Here is a 23,978-nt window from a genome sequence, read left to right as displayed (position 1 = left end):
CCCACATATTTTATTTTGAAATAGCTACTAAAGGGTGCAGGTGTCTTCTTCAGTGCAAGGGAGCTTCTTCTGTGCAAGTTAAATAAATATATATATATATTTCAGTAAACAAAACGCCACTGTCAGAAGCTTTATAGTTTTTCTAAAACATGCAAAACAGTCTCTTTGTGTTCATCTTTTGCCACTCTCCCACTGAAGTGTGGCTGCTAGCCACACTGAGGACATCTACCCCAATTAATAGGAAACTTAAGGCAACTTGGTTAAAAAGCTAATAGCATCGTAATATGTATTATGATTAAATCAGTGAATTAATCCAAATATAATTGTTACAAATTAGCATGCTCACATTTCTTCATCCTTGTGGAAAACAAGAAGGAGAGACAGAAGATGGGGAACACGGTGAGGAGCAACAGTAACAGGAGCTACAATGTCTGGCTGGAATAACACTCTTTCTAATAAGGAATCTATACAGTATCAGAATATGAAGAGATTTAGAGTACTATAGTACTCCATTAATCTACTAATGCCCGCTTTATCAACTGAGTAAGATTGTTAAGAGCTGCTCATTGCTTTGTAGGACAAACACTAATAACAGAATATGGTTCACATGAAGTTCTGAAGATTCTAAATTAAACAGACACATGGGCTCACAGACAATATTCATTTTACATTAAAAAGATGGGTGCTATGCAAGGTTATTGCACAGGTGAATGTAAATATGTCAATAAATAGATTAAATAGCTCTAAATTTCTGCAGAAGTGTGATTTGACACAGCAATACAACTGACCAAATAGGTAAGCCTGATCAAAATTATCAAAGCTTTTTCCTCAGTGAATTGCAAACAGTGTTATCATTTACAACCACTATTGTTAATTAGAGTCTTCCTGGTTTAATCACAGCTCACTTGAAAGGAGAAGCAAAGATGCTAGAAATATGAAAAGGTTGATGTATATCCCAATTTAGTAATCACCTGGACATGGCTGTTATTTCCAGACAAGTTAGCTTCAAAAATAAATCAGGCACTCACAATTTTTTCCTTAACTTCAACATAAGATGAGAAAGGAAAAAGAATAATATTGGATATAGGAAAAGATCAAAGAAAAAATATTGGTTATTGAAAATACCTTGTAAAATGTAATAAAAACATACTTAAGATGCTCATATTCTGAACAATAAGTAGTCCAAAACAGAAGTAATCTGGTGTATACTGTGAAAAACAAGGCAATAAAGTGCAATAACCAAAAGTCCACAAGGTGGCTCTCAATACCTAACATTTGTTCAGAATACAATATGTGCATAAATGTGTGTGTTTGTGTATAATATAAAATGTTTTAATTTTGAAGTAAATTTTCACAGTGAATCAAACGACTGGAATATAAGGAATGTAGAATCCTATCAACTTTACTGAAGATTCAGAAAAGTAGCAAGAGAATAATAATAATACTAACAAACTTTTTATAGACTTTTAATTGCTGAAACATTTGTAGATTTCTTCTTTTTATCTTTACACAAGATTACTATAATCAGAAGTCCAAAGAACAGAGCTCAAGACAATTTAACCCTGCTTAGTGCTCTATGACATTTTGGGAATTTTGCTGCCTTCATAAGAGGAATGTCATCACTACTAGATTCCCAAATTTAAAAAGGCTAAAATCCTAGTACATGTTCTGAAACAAATACCTACATATAAATGTATATTATGCATTAGGGAGAATACCAGATAAAGAATACAGATCATTCAACAGACACATGTTCGTTGTCTAAGCTGAGCAAATCTTAGTTCCCTGACTATAACAAAAAAGTTGGCAATGTAGATGCTACAAAATCTAAATTGGTTGTGGAACATCCATCAGCTGTAAATTGCACAGCAATAGACCCTGCAATAATGTCAATAATTTTATTTGATAGGCAAGAGCATTGAGGGGATGTTGTTCCCATCCAGCCTGGACAATTCTCTTCCCTTGTTGCCACAGAGAATAAAAAGCAACACCAGGGTCAATGTTAAAACACAGCTGCATCCACATAAGTAACTGAGAAGCACACATACAATGAGGATCACAATCCCTATCTCCAGACAGAAGAGAATTCTATGCAGCGACAACCTCCAGTTAAGGGAACCTCTCTTGCTATCTAGTAGCTTGATAAAGTCCAAGTTGGAGCTACTTTGAGAAACATGGCAATGCCTATTTGTTTGGACTGGCCTCTGAACTGAAGGAGTGAGCTGGTAAATGATAGGTCACTTCTTACAAATTTACCAAAATTTGAATATACAGGCAAGGAAAATTTGTAAGTATTTCAGAAATTATCTGTGAAAACAAGTGAATGCAATGATTACACTGTCAGCTTCTTTGGAACATGATTTGAGTCATGTATTTAACAAATCCCTTGAGAATCATATTACTGGTTTGGAAGGAACAGAGGAACTTGTAGAAAAAAAAACTGCTAGAAGACAATAGGCAGCAGAAGCATTATCCACACTGTCAGGTAGACTGTGCACTCAGTGCCAGCATAGCTTTCAAACAGAATGAAATAATGAACTTGAGTGTAGCTGTGTACCCTAACTTGTGCTTACCAGCTCTACTAATCTAGCAAAGGAGGGGATACTGAAAGTATTTTCCAAATGAACCATAGGATATGTAACAAAAGCATGTATATGGGACAATGTAGCGCACCTTTAAATTTTGATTCCTTATCAAAACATAAGCCAGGGAGCCTGAAGACACAGACTACTAATTCTTAATTCCACTGTGGCATGGACAGTTGCTCATCATATTGCTTGTAAGATGGACCCACAGGTCAACCATTTACACATGGATGAATCTCTTTCTCTTCATTTTGAATAACTCACCCAATACATGCATAATAAAATATAAAATGTTTGGATACATACCACCCATAATAAAACTCTCTAACAAAGCAATCTAATAAGTACTACCTCAGGCATAAGTCCATTCAATTCAGTGAGATTTACTCTGTGGTAAATATGGTAAGAAAAGCATGCTAAGGTTTTTTTTTGGGGGGGGACGCAAAATTACTTTTCTCTTCATACTGAGAAACATGACATTGAAAGGCGAGTCTATTTTATTTTAACAGCTTGTAGCCCACATAGAATAACATTTTGACAAAAAGAAAAAACACTGGTGTATTTTTAAGATCCTGACAGACGACAACCTGCCCTTTCAATTTTGAAGTAAAAGCTCTCTCAGGAATTAATAGACATCTGCAAGTAATTAAGAATTACTCTTAGGAATTTATTCTACATTAAAACTTACAGGCATTGTAAATGATGTTAATTATATTTAGAAACATTAAAAAATAGGAAAAATGGGGGGGGACTTCCCTTTTTGCTCAGAATCTAGTACCATTGTCCTGTATCAAAAATAAACAGCAGTAATTCAAAACAGAACTCTCAGATTTTATTTTAAAACATTGTGATTTATTGATTCTGAATTTAGTGAATACATTATCTGGGTGGATCAGGCTTCACCTGATCCCACATCAATGTCATTTACTTACTGCAGTGTGCATGCTGACCCTAGGATCATGTTTATGTACCATGGAGATTCCTATCGCTTCAGAATTTTTTTTAAGTCCTCTTAAGTCCTCTACACAGGGTCTGGGGACTATTCTGCTATGCTTTCAACCCCCCCCCCCCCAAGCCCTCTGCAGCACATATTCCCAGTGTTAAAATAATTGGGGGGGGGGAAGGGAACTGAATGCTAGAGGGCACAAGGGAGCTCCTTCTCAGCATAAGCATCCTCAACTACAGTGGTTCCTTGCTAGAAAGTTACACCGCATGACAGTTTTTTCGCTAGACACTGACTTTTTGCGATCACTATGTAATTTGCAAAACAGTGATTCCTATGGGGGAATTTTGCTGGACAATGTTTGGTCCCTGCTTCGCAAACCGATTTTTGCTAGATGACAATTTTGACAGCTCCCTCCACGCTCGCAAAACAGGTGTCTTCGGGACCTAAGCTTCACAAGACAGTGATTTAAACAGCTGATCGGCGGTTCGCAAAGCAGCTTTCCTATGGCCGATCTTCACTAGACAACGACGATTCTTCCCCATTGGAATGCATTAAACAGGTTTCAATGCTTTTTGCTACACAACGATTTTGCTAAACAGCGATTTCAGTGGAACGGATTATCATCGTCTAGCGGGGCACCACTGTACTTATTTGTACTTCATTTTTTCATTAATAATTCCTAAGCAGCTTGCAACATACAAAATAAAAATAACCATAATAATAATAAAAATTGTAAGTGAACACTTCGCCAACAAATACATATAAAATAAAATAACAATACCATAAACAAAACACAAAAAATCAACATAATCTAGCTATTTAAACAGAAGTTAAAGCTAACTCTCAATTTTTAATGTTGTATTTAAGCTCATTTTTAGTTCTAAAAAAACCCACTCTGACAAGCCTACAATACATGTCAATCTTTTTTAAAAAAAAATGCAGATTAATTTATTTAATCATATCCACTTAAATATTGGGCTCCTAGGCTGTCAGCAAATCTAATAAATAATCCCTGACCCCAGAGCACTGTCCATCCTGTTATATATGTAATTTAAAAAAATATACTGCCATTACAATAATTAATACACTGTATGTGCTTATGATTTGCAGGTTAATTATTATTAAATTTTATTTTATTATTTGTTCTTATTTCCATACTATCTATGTTAGTCTGTGGTAGTCTATAGCAGCCTAAAAGCTAACATACTTTTTATAGTGTAAGCTTCCATGGATATTACCCATTTCATCATCTTTATGAAATTTATTCTCAGCCACCATATTTATGGGAGCAGGATGTAAAAAGTGAAATCACATTCTATTCTATTCTAGATTGAACGTGGACATTTCATAAATCACATCACACGTATCAGTGAGGTCATCAGTGCAGTGATAAATGTGTTATCAACAATTACTTTGTGAACAGCCACTTGCAGGATAATTATCATTGTCAATAAGATGGCCACTGTGACATTTTTTTTGCTATCTCTAAATGCCATCATACTGAAATATAATCTTCTTCAATAAGGCATATACATAACATATTTATTTCCCATTTATAAGTCCATCAGTCTCTAACTTCCAAAGAGTAATATTCATCTGAGGTTTTTATAACCTGCTTAGCAAAGATGCAAACATTAACTTTCTTCTCTGAAAATTTAAGTTCTATCCTTCAAGTAAGCAAAGTAGATACTCTATTTTTTTTTAAAAAAAAATAATCTTGTTCTTTCCCTTAAAGAACAATTAAAAGTAAATCTGAAGCACTTTTATACAATTACATCATATTTAGGCTTAGCACTTAAAATTCCCTCTGAGAGATGGAAAAATGCAGAAAAAGGCTGCTAAAAGAAATAAGCTACTGAACCTTTAAACAAGGTTATACCTCAGCTAAGTCTTTCATGTGCTATGCTGAAGTTTTATTATAAGAAATGCTTCTTATTAGAGAGCCACCATTCTGGAAGGAACAACAAATAACTTCTTCCTGCTATTATTAGAAGATGAAAACATCTCTTTTGTTCACTGATCTCACAGGGCAGTGAAACAACTCTATTAATTATCACTAATGAGAGAGAAACCTATTGGTTTCAGAAGCAAACTTGTCGCTTATGAAAAAATAATATTAATGCTTTAGTAGTGTGTCTTAACAGATGGGTCTTAATTAGCCTGCCATGTCATGGAGTACTAATAAAAGAAAAAGAAGAAAATAAAACCCTAAAATTCCTTGTTGAAATATATCACCAGCAGATACTACACAGTCTGCTACCATAAATTAACCACAGACAAACTTCATAGTTGTCGTTGAAGAGAACTTATGGAGTCAACAATAAAAAGTAGGCCCTAAATCCAACTAGTAGTGCCAAACAGAATAAGCCCAGGGAAACAACTGCTGAATGGGGCCTACTGAATCAAATGCTGAACTTACATAGATTCCACTGGTTCAAACCATCTGCTCCAGCTGGCATTATCAATTGGATTCAGGCCTCACTGATTAGGCCAGAAACTATATTAGTCTGCCTCAAATTTAGTCTAGCAAATGAGTGCAGAGACCTAAACCTCAACTTGTCTAGTCTGAAGGACCTTTCACTGTAACTATTGGGTAAATATATGGTAGAAGAAGAACAGTAGCAAACAGAAACCTGATGCAATTGGATCTCCTGATTCTTATCTCCTCTTGTGGGCATTCAGCTGAACTCTATCCAACTTTCTGGACAAGTTTATGATGCTAAAAGTTTAAAGAACTTTTTAAAGACGACTCCCCTCACACACAAACATGTTGCCGTGAGAAACTTGTAGCCACTCATTACAAACACTATCTGCTCAATAGAAAACTGCATTTATGACACCTAGGACAATATGCTACATCCTGTATCAAATATACAGGAAACATAAAAGAAACAAATGATAGAAAATAGATTTAGCCACTCTGAATGCCTTTAATGAAATAAAAGATGTGGTATAATCATTCTAGGGGACTGGAATGCTAAAGTAGGGAGCCAAGAGATAAAAGGAACAACAGGGAAGTTTGGCCTTGGAGTTCAGAACGAAGCAGGACAAAGGCTAATAGAGTTTTGTCAAGAGAATAAGCTGGTCATCACAAACACTCTTTTCCAACAACACAAGAGGCGACTCTATACATGGAAATCACCAGATGGGCAATATCGAAATCAGATTGATTATATTCTCTGCAGCCAAAGATGGAGAAGCTCTATACAGTCAGCAAAAACAAGACCTGGAGCTGACTGCGGCTCTGATCATCAGCTTCTCATAGCAAAATTCAAGCTTAGACTGAAGAGAGTAGGAAAAACCACTGGGCCACTCAGGTATAATCTAAACCAAATCCCTTATGAATACACAGTGGAAGTAAATAACAGATTTAAGGAACTCGATTTGGTGGACAGAGTGCCTGAAGAACTTTGGATAGAGGCTCGTAACATTGTCCAGGAGGCAGCAACGAAAACCATCCCAAAGAAAAGGAAATGCAAGAAAGCAAAGTGGCTGTCCAACGAGGCCTTAGAAATAGCAGAGAGGAGAAGGGAAGCAAAATGCAAGGGAGATAGGGAAAGTTACAGAAACTTGAATGCAGACTTCCAAAGAATAGCAAGGAGAGACAAGAGGGCCTTCTTAAATGAACAATGCAAAGAAATAGAGGAAGATAACAGAAAAGGAAAGACCAGAGATCTGTTCAGGAAAATTGGACATATTAGAGGAACATTTTGCGCAAAGATGAACATGATAAAAGACAAAAATGGGAGGGACCTAACAGAAGCAGAAGACGTCAAGAAGAGGTGGCAAGAATACACAGAGGAATTATATCAGAAAGATTTGGATATCCCGGACAACCCAGACAATGTAGTTGCTGACCTTGAGCCAGACATCCTGGAGAGCGAAGTCAAGTGGGCCTTAGAAAGCCTGGCTAACAACAAGGCCAGTGGAGGTGATGGCATTCCAGTTGAACTATTTAAAATCTTGAAAGATGATGCTGTTAAGGTGCTACATTCAATATGCCAGCAAGTTTGGAAAACTCAACAGTGGCCAGAGGATTGGAAAAGATCAGTCTACATCCCAATCCCAAAGAAAGGCAGTGCCAAAGAATGCTCCAACTACCGTACAATTGCACTCATTTCGCACGCTAGCAAGGTTATGCTCAAAATCCTACAAGGTAGGCTTCCGCAGTATGTGGACCAAGAACTCCCAGAAGTACAAGCTGGATTCCGAAGAGGCAGAGGAACTCGAGACCAAATTGCTAACTTGCGCTGGATTATGGAGAAAGCCAGAGAGTTCCAGAAAAATATCTACTTCTGCTTCATTGACTATGCGAAAGCCTTTGACTGTGTGGACCACAGCAAACTATGGCAAGTCCTTAAAGAAATGGGAGTGCCTGACCACTTTATCTGTCTCCTGAGAAACCTATATGTGGGACAGGAAGCAACAGTTAGAACTGGTCATGGAACAACTGAGTGGTTCAAAATTGGGAAAGGAGTACGGCAAGGCTGTATATTGTCCCCCAGCTTATTTAACTTATATGCAGAATACATCATGCGGAAGGCTGGACTGGAAGAAACCCAAGCCGGAATTAAGATTGCCGGAAGAAATATCAACAACCTCCGATATGCAGATGATACCACTCTGATGGCAGAAAGTGAGGAGGAATTAAAGAACCTTGTAATGAGAGTGAAAGAGGAGAGTGCAAAAAACGGTCTGAAACTCAACATCAAAAAAACTAAGATCATGGCCACTGGTCCCATCACCTCCTGGGAAATAGAAGGGGAAGATATGGAGGCAGTGTCAAATTTTATCTTCCTGGGCTCCATGATCACTGCAGATGGAGACAGCAGCCCTGAAATTAAAAGGCGCCTTCTGCTTGGGAGGAAAGCGATGACAAATCTTGACAGCATCTTGAAAAGCAGAGACATCACCTTGCCAACAAAAGTCCGAATAGTCAAAGCTATGGTTTTTCCTGTCATGATGTATGGAAGTGAGAGCTGGACCATAAAGAAAGCAGACCGCCGAAGAATTGATGCCTTTGAATTGTGGTGCTGGAGGAGGCTCTTGAGAGTCCCCTGGACTGCAAGGAGAACAAACCTATCAGTTCTAAAGGAAATCAACCCTGAATGCTCACTTGAGGGACAGATCCTGAAGCTGAGGCTCCAGTACTTTGGCCATCTCATGAGAAGAAAAGAGTCCTTGGAAAAAACCTTGATGTTAGGAAGGTGTGATGGCAAGAGGAGAAGGGGACAACCGAGGATGAGATGGCTGGACAGTGTCTGCGAAGCAACCAACATGAACCTGACACAACTCCGGGAGGCAGTGGAAGACAGGAGGGCCTGGCGTGCTCTGGTCCATGGGGTCACGAAGAGTCGGACACGACTAAACGACTAAACACACATAAAGAAAATAAATGAATCAATGAAAGAAACTGAGGCACCAAACCAATGCTTAAAGAAAACAATCCTGATCCTGAGAACAGTGTTCAGTCTAAACCCTTTCCTGTAGTGATGTATGGAAGTGAGAGCTGGACCATAAAGAAAGCTGACCACGGAAGAATTGATGCCTTTGAATTGTCGTGCTAGAGGAGCCTCTTAAGAGTCCCCTGGGCTGCAAGGAGAACAAACCTATCCATTTTGAAGGAAATCAACCCTGAGTGTTCACTGGAAGGACCGATCCTGAAGCTGAGGCTCCAGTACTTTGGCCATCTCATGAGAAGAGAAGACTCCTTGGAAAAGACCTTGATGTTGGGAAAGTGTGACGGCAAGAGGAGAAGGGGATGACAGAGGATGAGATGGTTGGACAGTGTCATCGAAGCAACCAAGATGAATTTGACACAACTATGGGAGGCAGTGGAAGATAGGAGAGCCTGGCGTTCTCTGGTCCATGGGGTCACGAAGAGTCGGACACGACTAAGTGACTAGACGACGACTAAACCCTTAGCTTTGCATAGCAGTATAAAAAAACTGTAACACATAGGATGTGAATGGTCAGCTTGAACTGAAGACGAGCATAGCACCGGAGATGCAGAAAGTGGAACTGGATGGGAAAGTAGAAGAAGTGGGAGGATAATTTTGATAGAAGTACTGAGGAATTTTGGTGATTAGCTGGGAAGGAACTAGTTTTTAAAAATTTGCTGTTATCTTATGTACCATCAAGTCAGAGCTGGCTTACATTAACTCAAATAAGCCTATCAAAATGAGACATTTAAGGAGTGGTTCTACCAGTTCCATACATACACCCCAGTGAGTTTTTATGTCTGAGCAGGGATTCAAACCCAGGCCTCCTGGGAGGCAGGGAGAGAGAGAGAGAGAGAGAGATGTCTGAAATTTTCTGTACCGAAACAATATCAAAAGTTGAGATAGCTCCCACATATTGGCTCACAACTGGAAACTCAGAATATAGAAAGAAAGAAAGAAAAATGAAAGGGGAAAGAAGACGAATAAACAGGAGAGAAGCAGGTATTTCTCTGGTTGATGGATGGAGCCAGGTAAGGACCATGTTCAGTGTCTCAGTGACTTTTAGTCTCTTGGCCAGTAGCAGAAACCAGAGTATATTTTCCAGTAATTTCCCAGTCCTAGGGAACTAACAAAGAAGAGCAGAGTGTACTTTTTGCAAGAGAGGAAGGATACCTCATTTCCCAAAGTTGCTCCTTCTCATATTGTGATGGTGCTAGAGTACTAATTTTAGTACCGCAAAAGAAGTCCAACCAAAGGCCCAGGTGATATTTGTTTCTTAGCACATGATGATTTGTAGTGTGGGTGGCATATAAGTTACGCCATTGAGAAGACCCCATTATACATACAGCCTCAACTTTTTTTTTATGGTATCACCTCCTAAGTGACAAATTACATTAGTTAGTTGTCACCTTCTGGACACTGGCAAAAGGATGGCACTGGAAGGAACCATGTTAAAGACTCCACCCACAAGGGTTGCAAAGTCTAAGAGAGCTGAGGAAAAAACCCAACCATGCTGATCAACTAGTGGTTAGTAGTGCAAAAGCACTAACAGCAGTTTAGTGTCTGGAAAAACTGTATGATGGGTACTGTGGAGAAGAGCGTGCAGGACGTGAACTTTTGCAGAAATTGTAGCAATGCCTGCCTCTATAACATCTACATAAGTTTTCAGTTCCTAGGATCAGGTTTTAGACCTCTATGTCAAGATTTCAGACCCAAATCGGAGGCTGAGAACTGGAAACCCTATCTGCCACACTTCTGAAATCTTTTTGACTGTCACAGGAGGAACACATTCTACAGCAGCTTCATTCAATATCTTTTGCACTCAGCAGCAGTTTTACAATTCAAGATAGTCACCATATCACCTGTGAATCTAGATTACTGTGATTCTCGCCTCATTTGCAGTTCAAGCAATTAACCAAGAATAGCATCAGTAGTGCTAGTGGAATTGCATCAGAAGCAAGATTCATCATTTTTCAATGTGAAACTCAGTATTGTATCTCTTTAAACACCATGTCAAATTGTAGAAACTGGTCCACGCCATTTGAAGGACTGTCTCTCCTCATATATAAGCTTTCCCAGTCACTGAGGACTTCAGAGAACAGGTTCTCTGTGTCTTGTCACCTCAGCAGGTATGTTCAGTAAGGACTCAAGATAAAGTGTTTTCAGTGGATGTTCCCAATCTATGGAATTCCCTTCCACAAGAGGATAGGTTGCCCACTCTGCCCCCCATCCTTCTGCTAGCAGGTGAAAACTTTTCTGCATAAATTGGCTTTTGATTTTCTGGATGTCTTAGTACAGCTAGAGTTTTTAGTGGGGGAAACAGCATATTCTATTTCTGAATCACCTATTTTAAATTTATTTCAATTTGTTTTAAACTAGCAATGGTTTTAATATTGTTATAGGCTTAATAGTATTTTGATATCTAATGTACTTTTAAAAAAATATGCACTATAGCAATATGCAATATTTTTAGCTGTTGTATGCTGCCTTGAATCCCTTCACTAGGAGAAAAATGGGATAAAAATCAAATAAATAAATAAAACGAACTGGCATTGCAGGTGCTACATGTAATCTACGGTAGGGAAACAGAATTTTTTTGGACAGGGCCACAAAACCAATCAGCTGTACAAGTCACTTACTTGTTTCTCCAACTGTCCAAACTCAGCTCCTCGAGATGACAAAAAGTAGCAAATGTGACCATTGTTTTTAGCTTTCTCACGAAGAGCCATGGCAGTCCGCACAGTGGCATTTCGAGCATGAACGAACACCATGACCTTGAAATTAAAAAAGACAAATATTTGTTTAGCCACAAGAGGTAGATTTAACATTATTCATTTAATACCAGATTTGATGCTAATGGCTGAACACATAGCAACTTATTTTGCTCCAAGGTCACATACATATATACTTACATGTGAAAATCTATTACACATTTGAAAAAAATATATTTCATTTTAAAGTAGTAATACAGAGTGCCAGACGATGCCTAGTTTTCGAAAGGATCATATGAGCTGATAAACCCCTGATTAGGCCAGATAACATCAGACTAGATATTGGATTCATAGAACAGAATGTTTCTCTTTGAGAATAAAGATTCCTACACATATGAAGCTAGCAACTCAGAGAGAAAGCTTTTTTTCTTTTATTTTCAATTGTTATTATTTTAGTGATGAAATCATTCAGCCATGCACCACTGCCTCTCAGTCCTAAGGGGTACAACTGGGAAGCAGATTTATAGCCTTCTGTTTCTGGAGGCTAAAAAGAAAATTGAGCTCAAAGACTGATTCAAAAAGACACAACATATTCTCCTAGAATAACACTAGAACACACATTGAGTGCTTCGGAGAACCTTCTTTTAATTGTCTAAAAGCACAAAGATAATATACATAACTTAAAAAGACCATTCTTGGATTTTGTTAACTAAAATCCTATACACATCTACCTTGGATTGGTTAACTCAATGTGCCTTTCTTCTGAGCAGATATATTTAAGTTTGTGCTTTTGAAGACGAAGCTCCTTTTTAACAAAATGATTTGGATATGTGATTTGGTCCAATGTTGAAATAAATACCAAGAACATGGATAAGTGTATATTTTGTTATATTTGAATGGTGAAACTTCCTTTTCTAGCAGCAACTATATTTGAAGCACTATGTTCTTCCATTCAATGTATCCACATTTCTCCCTGGGTGTTGTCTCTGTGAACACTGTTCTATGCATATATCCCTTGAACCTGAGAGGTCCCTTAAACTACCAACTTTAGCAGGCCCATTCATTTGTCTTAGAGTCATCTAAGCCAGTGGTTCTTAACCTTGGGTTAGTCAGGTGTTTTTGGACTGCAACTCCCAGAAGCCTTCACCACCAGCTGTGCTGGCTGGGGTTTCTGGGAGTTGCAGTTCAAAAACACCTGAGTAACCCAAGGTTAAGAACCACTGATCTAAGCCATCTGCCAGTACAACATCTTGGCCTTAGGGTACTCAGTTCCATGAGCTTACGTAAAAGTTTGTCAACTGACTGCCAGTCAGCTTCATACAGGTGAAACAGAGGTGAGCTGACAGAAGTTCCACTGCATTTGATTTGGTGGAAGGAACACCTTATGCTACAATAATGAAATCCATCTAGGATTGTACACTCATTTATTGTTAATATGATTTAAACTAAGAAGAGAAAAGAAAGACTTGCATTAATCTAAGACCACAACACACAGGCTGAACTTTTAAAATACATCATTTTTAAAATTCTATTTGACGAACATATAAAACAGATCACTACAGATAGATCTAAAAGGGTTAACTTAGTCTGTCCTAACTATGTCAAGTTTTTTTTATTATTATTATTTCAGTGGCTAACCTCTCTGTATTACATTATGCAAATAAGTTGGAAAAAGTAATTTGGAATAGAGAAAAGTGGTTCCACAGCTACAAGCTGTGTAATTAGATCTGTACTCTGAAGTTCAAAGCTAGCTCTAGTGTCTCAAGAGCTGAGAGCTTGTGTAGCTTTTCTCAGGAAAACTAAGCTTTTAAACGACAAAATATGCAAGCAAAGCACAAAGGAAATGTCTCCAGGATATCTGAAGGGGGGAAAAAAGAACAACCCTTGCTAAGACACTCTTTCTTTCTTTCTTTCTTTCTTTCTTTCTTTCTTTCTTTCTTTCTTTCTTTCTTTCTTATTACTAGTCAGAGTGATATAAAGAATTAATACCATGGTGATTCCTATTATGATAAGAGGCAGTCGCTAACCAAAATGCTGAAAAATATTTTTACTAGGGTAGAGCGGAAATGCAGTAATAGATTTAACTGCTACCATGCACATCCCTGTCTTATGTACTGTCAAGTCGCATCCTACTTACAGCAATCCTAATAGGGTTTTCAATGTAAGTGATATATTTAAGGAGCATTTTTGACAGTGCCATCTTCCCCAATCAGATTCCATGGATGAGAGGGAATTCAGACTCAGGTCTCCTGAGTCTGAGTCTATCACCTACACCAGTGGTTCTTAACCTTTGTTACTCAGGTGTTTTTGAACTGCAGCTCCCAGAAACTTCAGCCAGCAGAGCTGATGGTGAAGGCTTCTGGGAGTTGCAGTCCAAAAACATCTGAGTAACAAAGGTTAAGAACCAGTGACCTAGTCCATAATGGGTACACAGATGTACATCCCTATCCACACAATATGTTGCATTGGATGGAAAAGTTCCCACCACTGGTAATCTATTAGGCAATTTAGCACATAACATTCTCTTTAGATGGCACTACTCACTCTTAATCCATTCCTCTGATGGGGTGGACAGATTATTTTAGAATATTTTGAAGATATCTGGTCTTTCCCCCCCACTAAACATTTAGGGTCAAAGTCTATGAGTGTTTTATAAGTAGAAAGCTAAGCAATAGGTATATGCCATTTTTGTTGTTGTTTGGACTGCAATGCCCAGAATTCTCCTCTTAGGAGTTCCAGCCCACAAAACCATACCTACAGAAACCTGTATTTTGCTAGCCTGGATTAAGACCTAATTCTCAGGGGCTGGTTGACAATGAGGCCTCAGTTCCTGCTGCAATACTTCTTTATATTTCTTCATGCATTTTAAAAAAGGGGGTTGCAGCTTTTGAGGTTTATAACGTTTTAATTTTTCAATGAGATATTAAAGATATATACTTTGCCCTTTTAGCCTGTAAATTCCAATGTATTTAAAAACAATTTAAAACAGTCTTTTTGGAATTTATTGTATTCTTGAGCCTGTATTTTCTGACTTAAGCATTTGCCTAAAGCTTAAGATCGGTTTTCCAATATTTTAAGTTATGTCTCTGGAGGACTCCTGCGTGAGTTCAGTGCACCATATAGGTATCTGACATTGATATGCTGCAAAGGAAAGGCCCTCTTGCATAAAGGACAATGCCACAATGTGGTAGTCTTAGGGGAGGTGGTTTAGCAGTAGTTCCAACTTTTCCCAGAGGTATTGCTGATATGCAACAATAGTGGCTTGGTAATTAGCAATTCCAGTGCTGAGTTCCATGGATGAGTGAAAACAACAGCCTATTAGATTGAGTTTCCTTCTGTTTTCGTTGACTGGCGTAGAAGGGATTCTTCCTTTTCCTTTTGTCTGTGCTGTTTTGACAATTAAAGAGTTTGGAGTAGGATGATGGAGAAGAAAGTTAGCTGCACCATCAAAAACCTTGTACATATTATCCATGATGACACTAAGGGTGAAGGTATCATGGTGATCCCAGGGTGGTTCAATGTAGTCATAGTGTTGATACTGACACGTGGGAGAACTCTAATCTCCAGCTCCATGCCCCACAGAAGAAACAGAGGCCTGGTGGATGAACAGGTGTAATGGAAGCAAGACAAATCTCTGATCCTGGCACTGAAAGCTACTGGGTTAGTACCAATTTTATGTAAGTTTCATACTGTGCTGAGATGTGCTGCAAAGCTTGCCTTCTGATACTAAGCCGAAGCAGAGCACTTGATCATGGTGGGTAGACACCTCTGTGGGCAGTGGTGGAGGTTCAGTTTGGGAGGATGGTTAGTCAGAGGACTGATCTATCAGTGCTGGTGTTATCAGAGGCAAAGCTTGAGTTGATACCTTGGGGTTCCACTGTGGCTGGACTGGGCTTATCCAAGTTTGTGTGAGGGTTTTTTGTCTGCATTTGTGTTTGGCCAAGTCCTTTGATATTACTCAGTCCTTTGATGTTAAGGGGATATTTGCATGTTTATGATTAATTAATATATGTCTACTTTTATTTGATTGTGACATTTATGTTGCTCTTGTTTTCTTTTGAAGCACCCAGAGTGTGAGACGTTTTAGTTCAGGCCTCTTTTGTTGAATCCTTCGCAGATGGGGCACTGAGTAGTGTTTCTCTCCCAAGCAGCAGAGATACTTGTCGTGGTGATCAGTGTGAGAGAAATGTAACCAGTACATTTCTTAAAGAGGCTCTCTGGGGCCATAAAAGGGTGACAGAAGAGTGAGCAAGGAGATGGGAATAAACAGTACCTTTTTATTTTTTTATTTTTTTTAAAAAGGCTTTTTAAAGATGAGGAAATAGAAGAACAAAAGGGGGGACAGAGAAGGGAAAGAAAAATTATTTTAATAAGGTTGATAGGCAATCTTACTTTTGTCTGAAAAGCTCCTAGGTGCTACTCTCATGGCAGGAAGCAACCGAGGAAGCAACCATGAAGTGCACCAATACAAGTGCAAGGGAGAGGGTGGAGCCAAGGAGGAGTTTTTTTATGCTAGAAGCTTCGTAAGAGGGTCTTGCATAAGAGCTCTGACCCATCTGTGTAGTTCAGAGACCACAATGAAGAACAATGGAATATGTTGATTCAAACTGGTGCAAAACAGGGTGCAAAGCTTACAATGGATGTTTACTCAGGCTCATTGTTTAAATACAGACTGAAAGCTGCATGTGTGAGCATGGCAAGTACATATCATACAAGTGTGAAAAAACTGGAGCTTGAGGATATTCATACTGCAAATAAAAAAGGACAGACATGTGCATTCATGTTTGCATGTACAGGACTTGTGTTTCTTGGAAATATCTGAAATACAATAAGACAGATTATTTGGAAACCTAGGTGGTCTTGATGACAAGCAACAATCCTAGCCAAGTGATCCTAGAGTGTGAAAAACTAGACTCACGGTGCATCAAAATATTCCCTAAAAAGATCATGCACAAAACAAGAAGTGCATGCACTGCATTTTATAAATCAGGAAACATCCATGTGTGAAATTAGAGGAAGTTGCAAACAGATCAAAACTAAAATGCAGTCATTAGTAGAGAAACACTACTCAGCAGTGCTGGTCCTATTCATTCCTGAATTTTTTTTTTTTGTCTACAGAACACACAGTGATATTTAAAGTAACAAATGACAGATGTTCGTAACAGAAGTTCTTACTTGAACATCACTGCAAATTCATTATTATGCATTATTATTTTCTTCTGTTAAGATTTATGGATACAAACATACTCAGGCCTGATACGCTAAAAATATTGGCTGAAATCCAGTAGGGAGTTGCAACTAGAGTAGGCCATTAAATCAGTAGTGGCTTGGTGAGCCAATTCTTCTGCCTTGGTTGACCAGTAATATAGTCTTACACATGTCTGAGGAAGTGGATTTGATTGACAAAAATTCACATTAAAATATAGTAATTAGTCTTAATATTTTCATAATATTTTGTCTATTTTTTTGTTTGTCTAACATGTTTACACTAGTTTAGGATCCTCTTTTTTCCCTCAAGTATAGTGGAATCACAAATGACAAACTTGTAGGCATTCCACATTGTCCATTTTGCCACTGTTAGTGATGCAATGGACAGCATAGCATCCCAAAATGGGCTGACTGACTTGAGGGTCCTGACTGAAGGGAATATAAGTACACATTCAGCAAAAGAACAATTGAGGGTGTCCTGGCTAGACTAGAAAGAACAACAGAAATTTAAGAATCAGAAGTGGCTGGGGAAAGCCTGAAGGAACAGCATCAGCAGAGTTTAAAAGATGAAAGAATCTGCAGGCTGAAATCATTCAAGGCAAGAGCTGTCTAAGATCTATAAGTGAGGAGCTGAAGAACCTTGACTTCAGGGAGTAACTAAGGACAGACTGACAGTGGGTGCAGTGGAGCTGGGCAGCTGCTGAATGAAGACTGAAGATAAAGTACTGGGTGGGCAGGTGGATTAGACATAGTCTAGGGGGCGGGGTAAACATTGATTGAATGAATGAACGAATGAATTTAAAGGTACATGACTGCAGAGACCTCCCATTAGAGGGAAGAATATTTATTAGCCTTTAGGCTCAGCCTGGAAATTAAATGCAGTGGAGCTTAATAAAGCAATTGGATTTAAACTGGCTAGGAAGTGGAAATGTGGCTGTTACAATACTAGCCTCTAACAATTATAATGCCATTATTGTTTATCAGAATGTGTTGAAAGACAATAGTACAAAAAGATAATTGAGAATAACATTAAGTGGTATAACACACTTGAAATCCTAAAATTCCACTCCCTAGCCAGCTTAAATCCCATTGTTTTTTTTGAGCTCCACTGCATCTTACATTGCTCTAGTTGTCACAATGGAAATTTATTTCCCTCCCATTCAGCCTTTGTGTAGTCCTCCATGCTACTCAAAACGCAGCTAAAAGGGATACTACACTTTCCAGCCCCTGCATGGATTGCTGCCTTGTCGTGGCGAAGGGGCTTGAGTTATTCAAAGAAGCTATGGGCTATGACATGCAGAGACACCCAAGACAGACAGGTCATAGTGGAGAGTTAGGACTAAATGCAATCCATCTGGAGCAGGAATTGGCAAGCCACTCCAGTATATCTGCCAAGAATACCCCATGAACAGAAACAAAAGGCTAAAAGATATGACGCTGGAAGATGAGCCCCTCAGGTCGGAAGGCATCCAACGTGCTACTGAGGAAGAGCAGAGGACAAGTACAAGTAGCTCCTGAGCTAATGAAGTGGTTGGGCCAAACCTGAAAGGGCGCTCAGCTGTGGACGTGCCTGGAAGTGAAAGGAAAATCTGATGCTGCAAAGAAAAATACTGCATAGGAACCTGGAATGTACGATCTATGAACCTTGGTAAGCTGGATGTGGTCAAACAAGAGATGGCAAGAATGAACACTGACGTCCTGGGCATTGGTGAAGTAAAATGGACGGGAATGGGCGAATTCAATTCAGAGGATTATCATACCTACTACTTTAGGCAAGAATCCCATAGAAGGAATGGAGCAGCCTTCATAGTCAACAAGAGTGGGAAAAGCTGTACTGGGATACAATATCAAAAATGATATTTATTTATCTATTTTATTTATTGCATTTATTTTGCACCCATCTAATCAAGTGACTAGTCTGGGCGGCTTCCAACATGTATAATAAAACATTATAAAATAATAACATTATAAACATCAATAATCAAATTATTCAAGATGGAAAAAATAAGAAATAAATCAAATAGTAATTGGAGGGAAGGCCTACCTAAACAGCCCGGTGTTCAACTGGCTTTTAAAATTTTTAAAAATGATAGAATGATTTCAAGGTGAATCCATGGCAGACCTTTCAACATCACAATAATCCGAGTTTATCCACCAATCACCGATGCTGAAGAAGCTGAAATTGACCAATTCTATGAAGACTTACAACACCTTCTAGAACTGACACCAAAGAAAGATGTTCTTCTCATTATAGGGGACTGGAATGCTAAAGTAGGGAGTCAAAAGATAAAAGGAACAACAGGAAAGTTTGGCCTTAGAGTTCAAAATGAAGCAGGGTAAAGGCTAATAGAGTTTTGTCAAGAGAACAAGCTGGTCATCACAAACACCCTTTTCCAACAACACAAGAGGCGACTCTACACATGGAAATCATCAGATGGGAAATATCGAAATCAGATTGATTATATTCTCTGCAGCCAAAGATGGAGAAGCTCTATACAGTCAGCAAAAACAAGACCTGGAGCTGATTGTGGCTCTGATCATCAGCTTCTCATAGCAAAATTCAAGATTAAACTGAAGAGAGTAGGAAAAACCACAGGGCTAGTCAGGTATAATCTACACGAAATCCCTTATGAACACACAGTGGAATTGAAGAACAGATTTAAGGAACTAGATTTGGTGGACAGAATGCCTGAAGAACTATGGATGGAGGCCCATAAGATTGTATAGGAGGCAGCAACAAAAGCCATCCCAAAGAAAAGGAAATGCAAGAAAGCAAAGTGGCTGTCCAACGAGACCTCATAAATAGCAGAGAACAGAAGGGAAACAAAATGCAAGAGAGATAGGGAAAATTACAGAAAATGGAATTCAGACTTCCAAAGAATAGCAAGGAGAGACAAGAGGGCCTTCTTAAACGAAGAGTGCAAAGAAATAGAGGAAAAGAATAGAAAGAGAAAAACCAGAGATATGTTCAAGGAAATTGGAGTTCTTAAAGGAATATTTTGTGCAAAGATGGACGTGATAAAGGACAAAAATGGTAGGGACCTCAGAGAAGACATCAAGAAAAGGTGGCAAGAATACACAGAAGAATTATACCAGAAAGATCTGGACATGCTGGACAACCCAGATAGTGTGGTTGCTGACCTTGAGCCAGAAATCCTGGAGAATGAATTCAAATGGGCGTTAGAAAGCATGGCTAACAACAAGGCCAGTGGAGGTGATGGCATTCCAGTCAAACTATTTAAAATCTTAAGGTGTTACACCCAATATGCCAACAAGTTTGGAAAACTCAGCAGTGGCCAGAGGACTGGGAAAGATCAGTCTACATCCCAATCCCAAAGAAGAGCAGTGCCAAAGAATGCTCCAACTATCGTACAATTGCACTCATTTCGCACACTAGCAACATTATGCTCAAAATCCTACAAGGTAGGCTTCAGCAGTACGTGGACCAAGAACTCCCAGAAGTACAAGCTGGATTTCGAAGGGGCAGAGGAACTACAGACCAAATTGCCAACATGTGCTGGATTATGGAGAAAGCCAGAGAATTCCAGAAAAAGATCTACTTCTGCTTCATTGACTATGCAAAAGCCTTTGACTGTGTGGACCACAGCAAACTATGGCAAGTCCTTAAAGAAATGGGAGTGCCTGACCACCTTATCTATCTCCTGAGAAACCTATATGTGGGACAGGAAGCAACAGTTAGAACTGGATACGGAAACACTGATTGGTTCAAAATTAGGAAAGGAGTATGACAAGGCTGTATATTGTCCCCCTGCTTATTTAACTTATATGCAGAATACATCATGCGAAAGGCAGGACTGGATGAATTCCAAGCCGGAATTAAGAATGCCAGAAGAAATATCAAAAACCTCAGATATGCAGATGATAACACTCTGATGGCAGAAAGTGAGGAGGAATTAAAGAACCTCTTAATGAGGGTGAAAGAGGAGAGCACAAAAAATGGTCTGAAGCTCAACATAAAAAAAACACCTAAGATCATGGTCACTGGTCCGATCACCTCCTGGCAAATAGAAGGGGAAAATGTGGAGGCAGTGACAGATTTTACTTTCCTAGTCTCCATGATCACTGCAAGATGGTGACAGCAGCCACGAAATTAAAAGATGCCCGCTTCTTTTGGAGAACTAACCAAATAACAGGAACTAAACATAAAGAGATGAATGCCATGTTTGTTTTTTCATCCTCCTCTTTTGCCCAAGACTGATAATGATAATATCAAAGCAGAAAAGGTAACATAACCCCAAAACTTACATTCAGAAACAAGGGGCTCTGATTACTCTATTTGTGAAAGAGCAAGCAGAAATGAAACCAAATAGCTCCTTCTTCCATTCTTACCAAATGACACACAAAGAAAATAATAATTAAGGCTTAACTGATAGATACAGTAAAACTGTCACTGGTGGTAATACTTAACCAACTAGAAATGGAAAACAGCCACGTATTATATCCTCAAGACCTTGGAAGAATTTTGATGTTTTAACTGTAACAGATTCAAGACATTTTTTGAATGGAAATCTTAATAGAGCAGGCAGTGCTCTGTTACAAAGCATGTCTCAGAAACCCATGTCTTTGGTCAACACTATAGGAAAAGTAAGTTAACTCTGTATGCTATAGAAAGATTTCCAACAGACTTTCCATAAAAGAGGAGAAAGTACAATGAGATTAAGACACCTATTATTATCCCTTTTGGCAACTAACACAGAAGCAGGGGTGGGGTCAGGAAAGAATGTTAACACTGAGCTTGAATTGACTAATTCAAAGCGAAACCTACAAACGAGACAGCTCATTAGTTTGAACAGATGGATAAAATTTAAAAGCTGATTCGCCAACTTTTAATTTCCCAGCAGCAAAGAAAAGCTCGAAGTCTTGTGGAGTAGGACAGTTGAAAATCAACATGAAAAGATTTTCCTCCATCTGTCAAAGCACATGCCTATGTAGAACACAACTACCTCCTACTGTCCCTACACTTTAACAGCAGCAGTGCAAGTAAAATCTTTTAAAACACATAAACATTCAACATCAACTGAATGTCGCACTACAATCTGCAATACAGTAATGTGTTTGGGACCAACCAGCATGAATCATATAATGGTAAATTGTGTCTTGTTAAGTTACATGTTCTTTGAAAAGGGAACAGGGAATAAAGGACAACCTATAGATATCCTTTCTTAAGAATTAAAGTCACTCATTGAAAACCTGCACAAGAAACTGCTGACAAGCACAGTATGTAGAAACACACTGACCTCTAAATCTCTCTCTTTTTTCTTTTTCTTTCTTTCTATTCAGAGTGTCAAGAGAAAAATGACAAAATGATTATACGATTAGGTTGCACCAACAAAATTAGTAGTATTAACAACTTAGGGCATTTTAAAGGGCACTTTAAACTTTTTTCATGTCATATGACTACCCTTTTCTGGTCCAGTGGAATTAGAAAGCCAGTGGAATTAGACTGCTACCTGCTGAGTCAGTGCTCTTGGGAGATCAAACTAGAGGTGGCATTATGGGTGTTTTTGCATTAGATATTTAATGCACAAATTATATTTAATGCAACTAGAACTGATATTCCATGTAAGCCCAAGGGAACCTTCAAAGAAGCATTTTCTATCAGGATGGTCCCAGAAGGGGGGAAAATAGTTTAAACTCTCTTTTTTCACCAGATGCATCCCATTAATTATGACTTCTCCATTTTGCTACCGCTGTTTGCAGGCATAGTAAACAGATATGAAAAGAACCTGTTGGTGTGGATAGCACCAGCCTGTTATAATCACTGATGTTATAATCACTGATGAAGGAAGGTAGTGCTGTCCTATATCGGTCTGATGATGACGAACATTATCTCTTTCTCATCTGTACTATCTCCTGCTGATGTTGATGAGAATACTAGTATGATAATAAATGTGAACTTTAAAATACTGTTAGTGGATCCATAAGTCTGATGATGACTGATTTTTCTTTCTGATGTATTGTTGCTGTTGCCTGCTTTTGGAACAGATTCTTATCTTCTATCTTGACCCTACTTTTTGGAATAACGTTGAGGGTTCTGTAGGGCTTTATTTGGTCCAATGCCAGAAACATGAATGAGGACATGCAAAAGGAAAAATACCCCAAAATCCAATTCTTTTCATGTTTAACTAACAGGCTGGTACCCAAATGACCTGGAAAAAATGATGCATCTTTCCCCTCTTCCCCAAAAATGAATGAAACCAGAAAGATTTACAGATCTCTAAATCTAGTGTGTTGGATACTTAGCCTTTTTAATATTTAGTATTTAGCCCTTTTCAATCAGCATTATGAGTAGATAATTTGAGATAACCACTTAATTCATGAGTGGGGATCATGCAGCTCCCTCAACATCCTAGGTCCCCAGAATCCAAATACCCTGCAATGTTCTTTCCTTTTAAACTTTGGCAGGAAATGGTTCAAAAAGACCCTTGTGACCTCTAATTGTAATAGGGAGGAGAGAACAACCCAGCTGTAGTCTGAAGTCCCCCACCACCTCTGGTGCCAATTTTTTTTAATTGAATGGGACATTAGGGAAATTCATTTCCACTAAAAACATCATGAGTTTAATGTGACATTAATAAATGAATGACAAATTGAATTTACTTTGTTATTCATTCATTCACATTAATTTTATTTACTAATAATGGTTTGTAGCTTTCTCTTAAGATGAGATTCTGAGAAAATGGGCAGCAATAACTGGCCAGCAGATCATTGATTTTATTTTCTCAGAATGTATTAAATGTTGCATTAATTGAAGACATGTTTTGAAAAAAAATGGCATTCCCAACAGGCAACTACCATCCATCATCATTTGGGAAAGTGGCAAAGAGCACCTAGTTCAACTTTTGCTGATAACTGCAGTGAAGACTATTCCTAGACAGGAATGCATAGTTAGACACTGGATATTGGGCACATTTATTCCTTCACTGATAATTTCACGGCTCTATTACTGTAAAGGAGTACCTTTGGACTTGGTTTAGAAACTGCAATGAGTGGACAATGTGGCACCTAAGCTGCTCAATGGGGCCTCTTACCATGCACATATTAAGTTCTGTCATGAAATACAGTA

General features: G+C 38.6%; 1 protein-coding gene across 2 annotated transcripts in view; it reads right to left on the bottom strand.

Annotated features, from left to right (window-relative positions):
- ASCC3 (activating signal cointegrator 1 complex subunit 3) overlaps positions 1-23,978 on the bottom strand; it is a 246,412-nt gene that overhangs the window by 120,926 nt on the left and 101,508 nt on the right. For both annotated transcript variants that reach the window (XM_072998402.2, XM_072998405.2), the window contains exon 14: positions 11,612-11,746. In XM_072998402.2, coding sequence (XP_072854503.2) covers positions 11,612-11,746 — 135 coding nt within the window. The remainder of the gene's footprint in view (positions 1-11,611; positions 11,747-23,978) is intronic.

The sequence above is a fragment of the Pogona vitticeps genome, chromosome 1 (genome assembly GCF_051106095.1).
Source record: "Pogona vitticeps strain Pit_001003342236 chromosome 1, PviZW2.1, whole genome shotgun sequence".
NCBI classification, from domain to species: Eukaryota; Metazoa; Chordata; class Lepidosauria; order Squamata; family Agamidae; genus Pogona; species Pogona vitticeps.
This window is presented reverse-complemented; position numbering and strand designations above follow the sequence as displayed.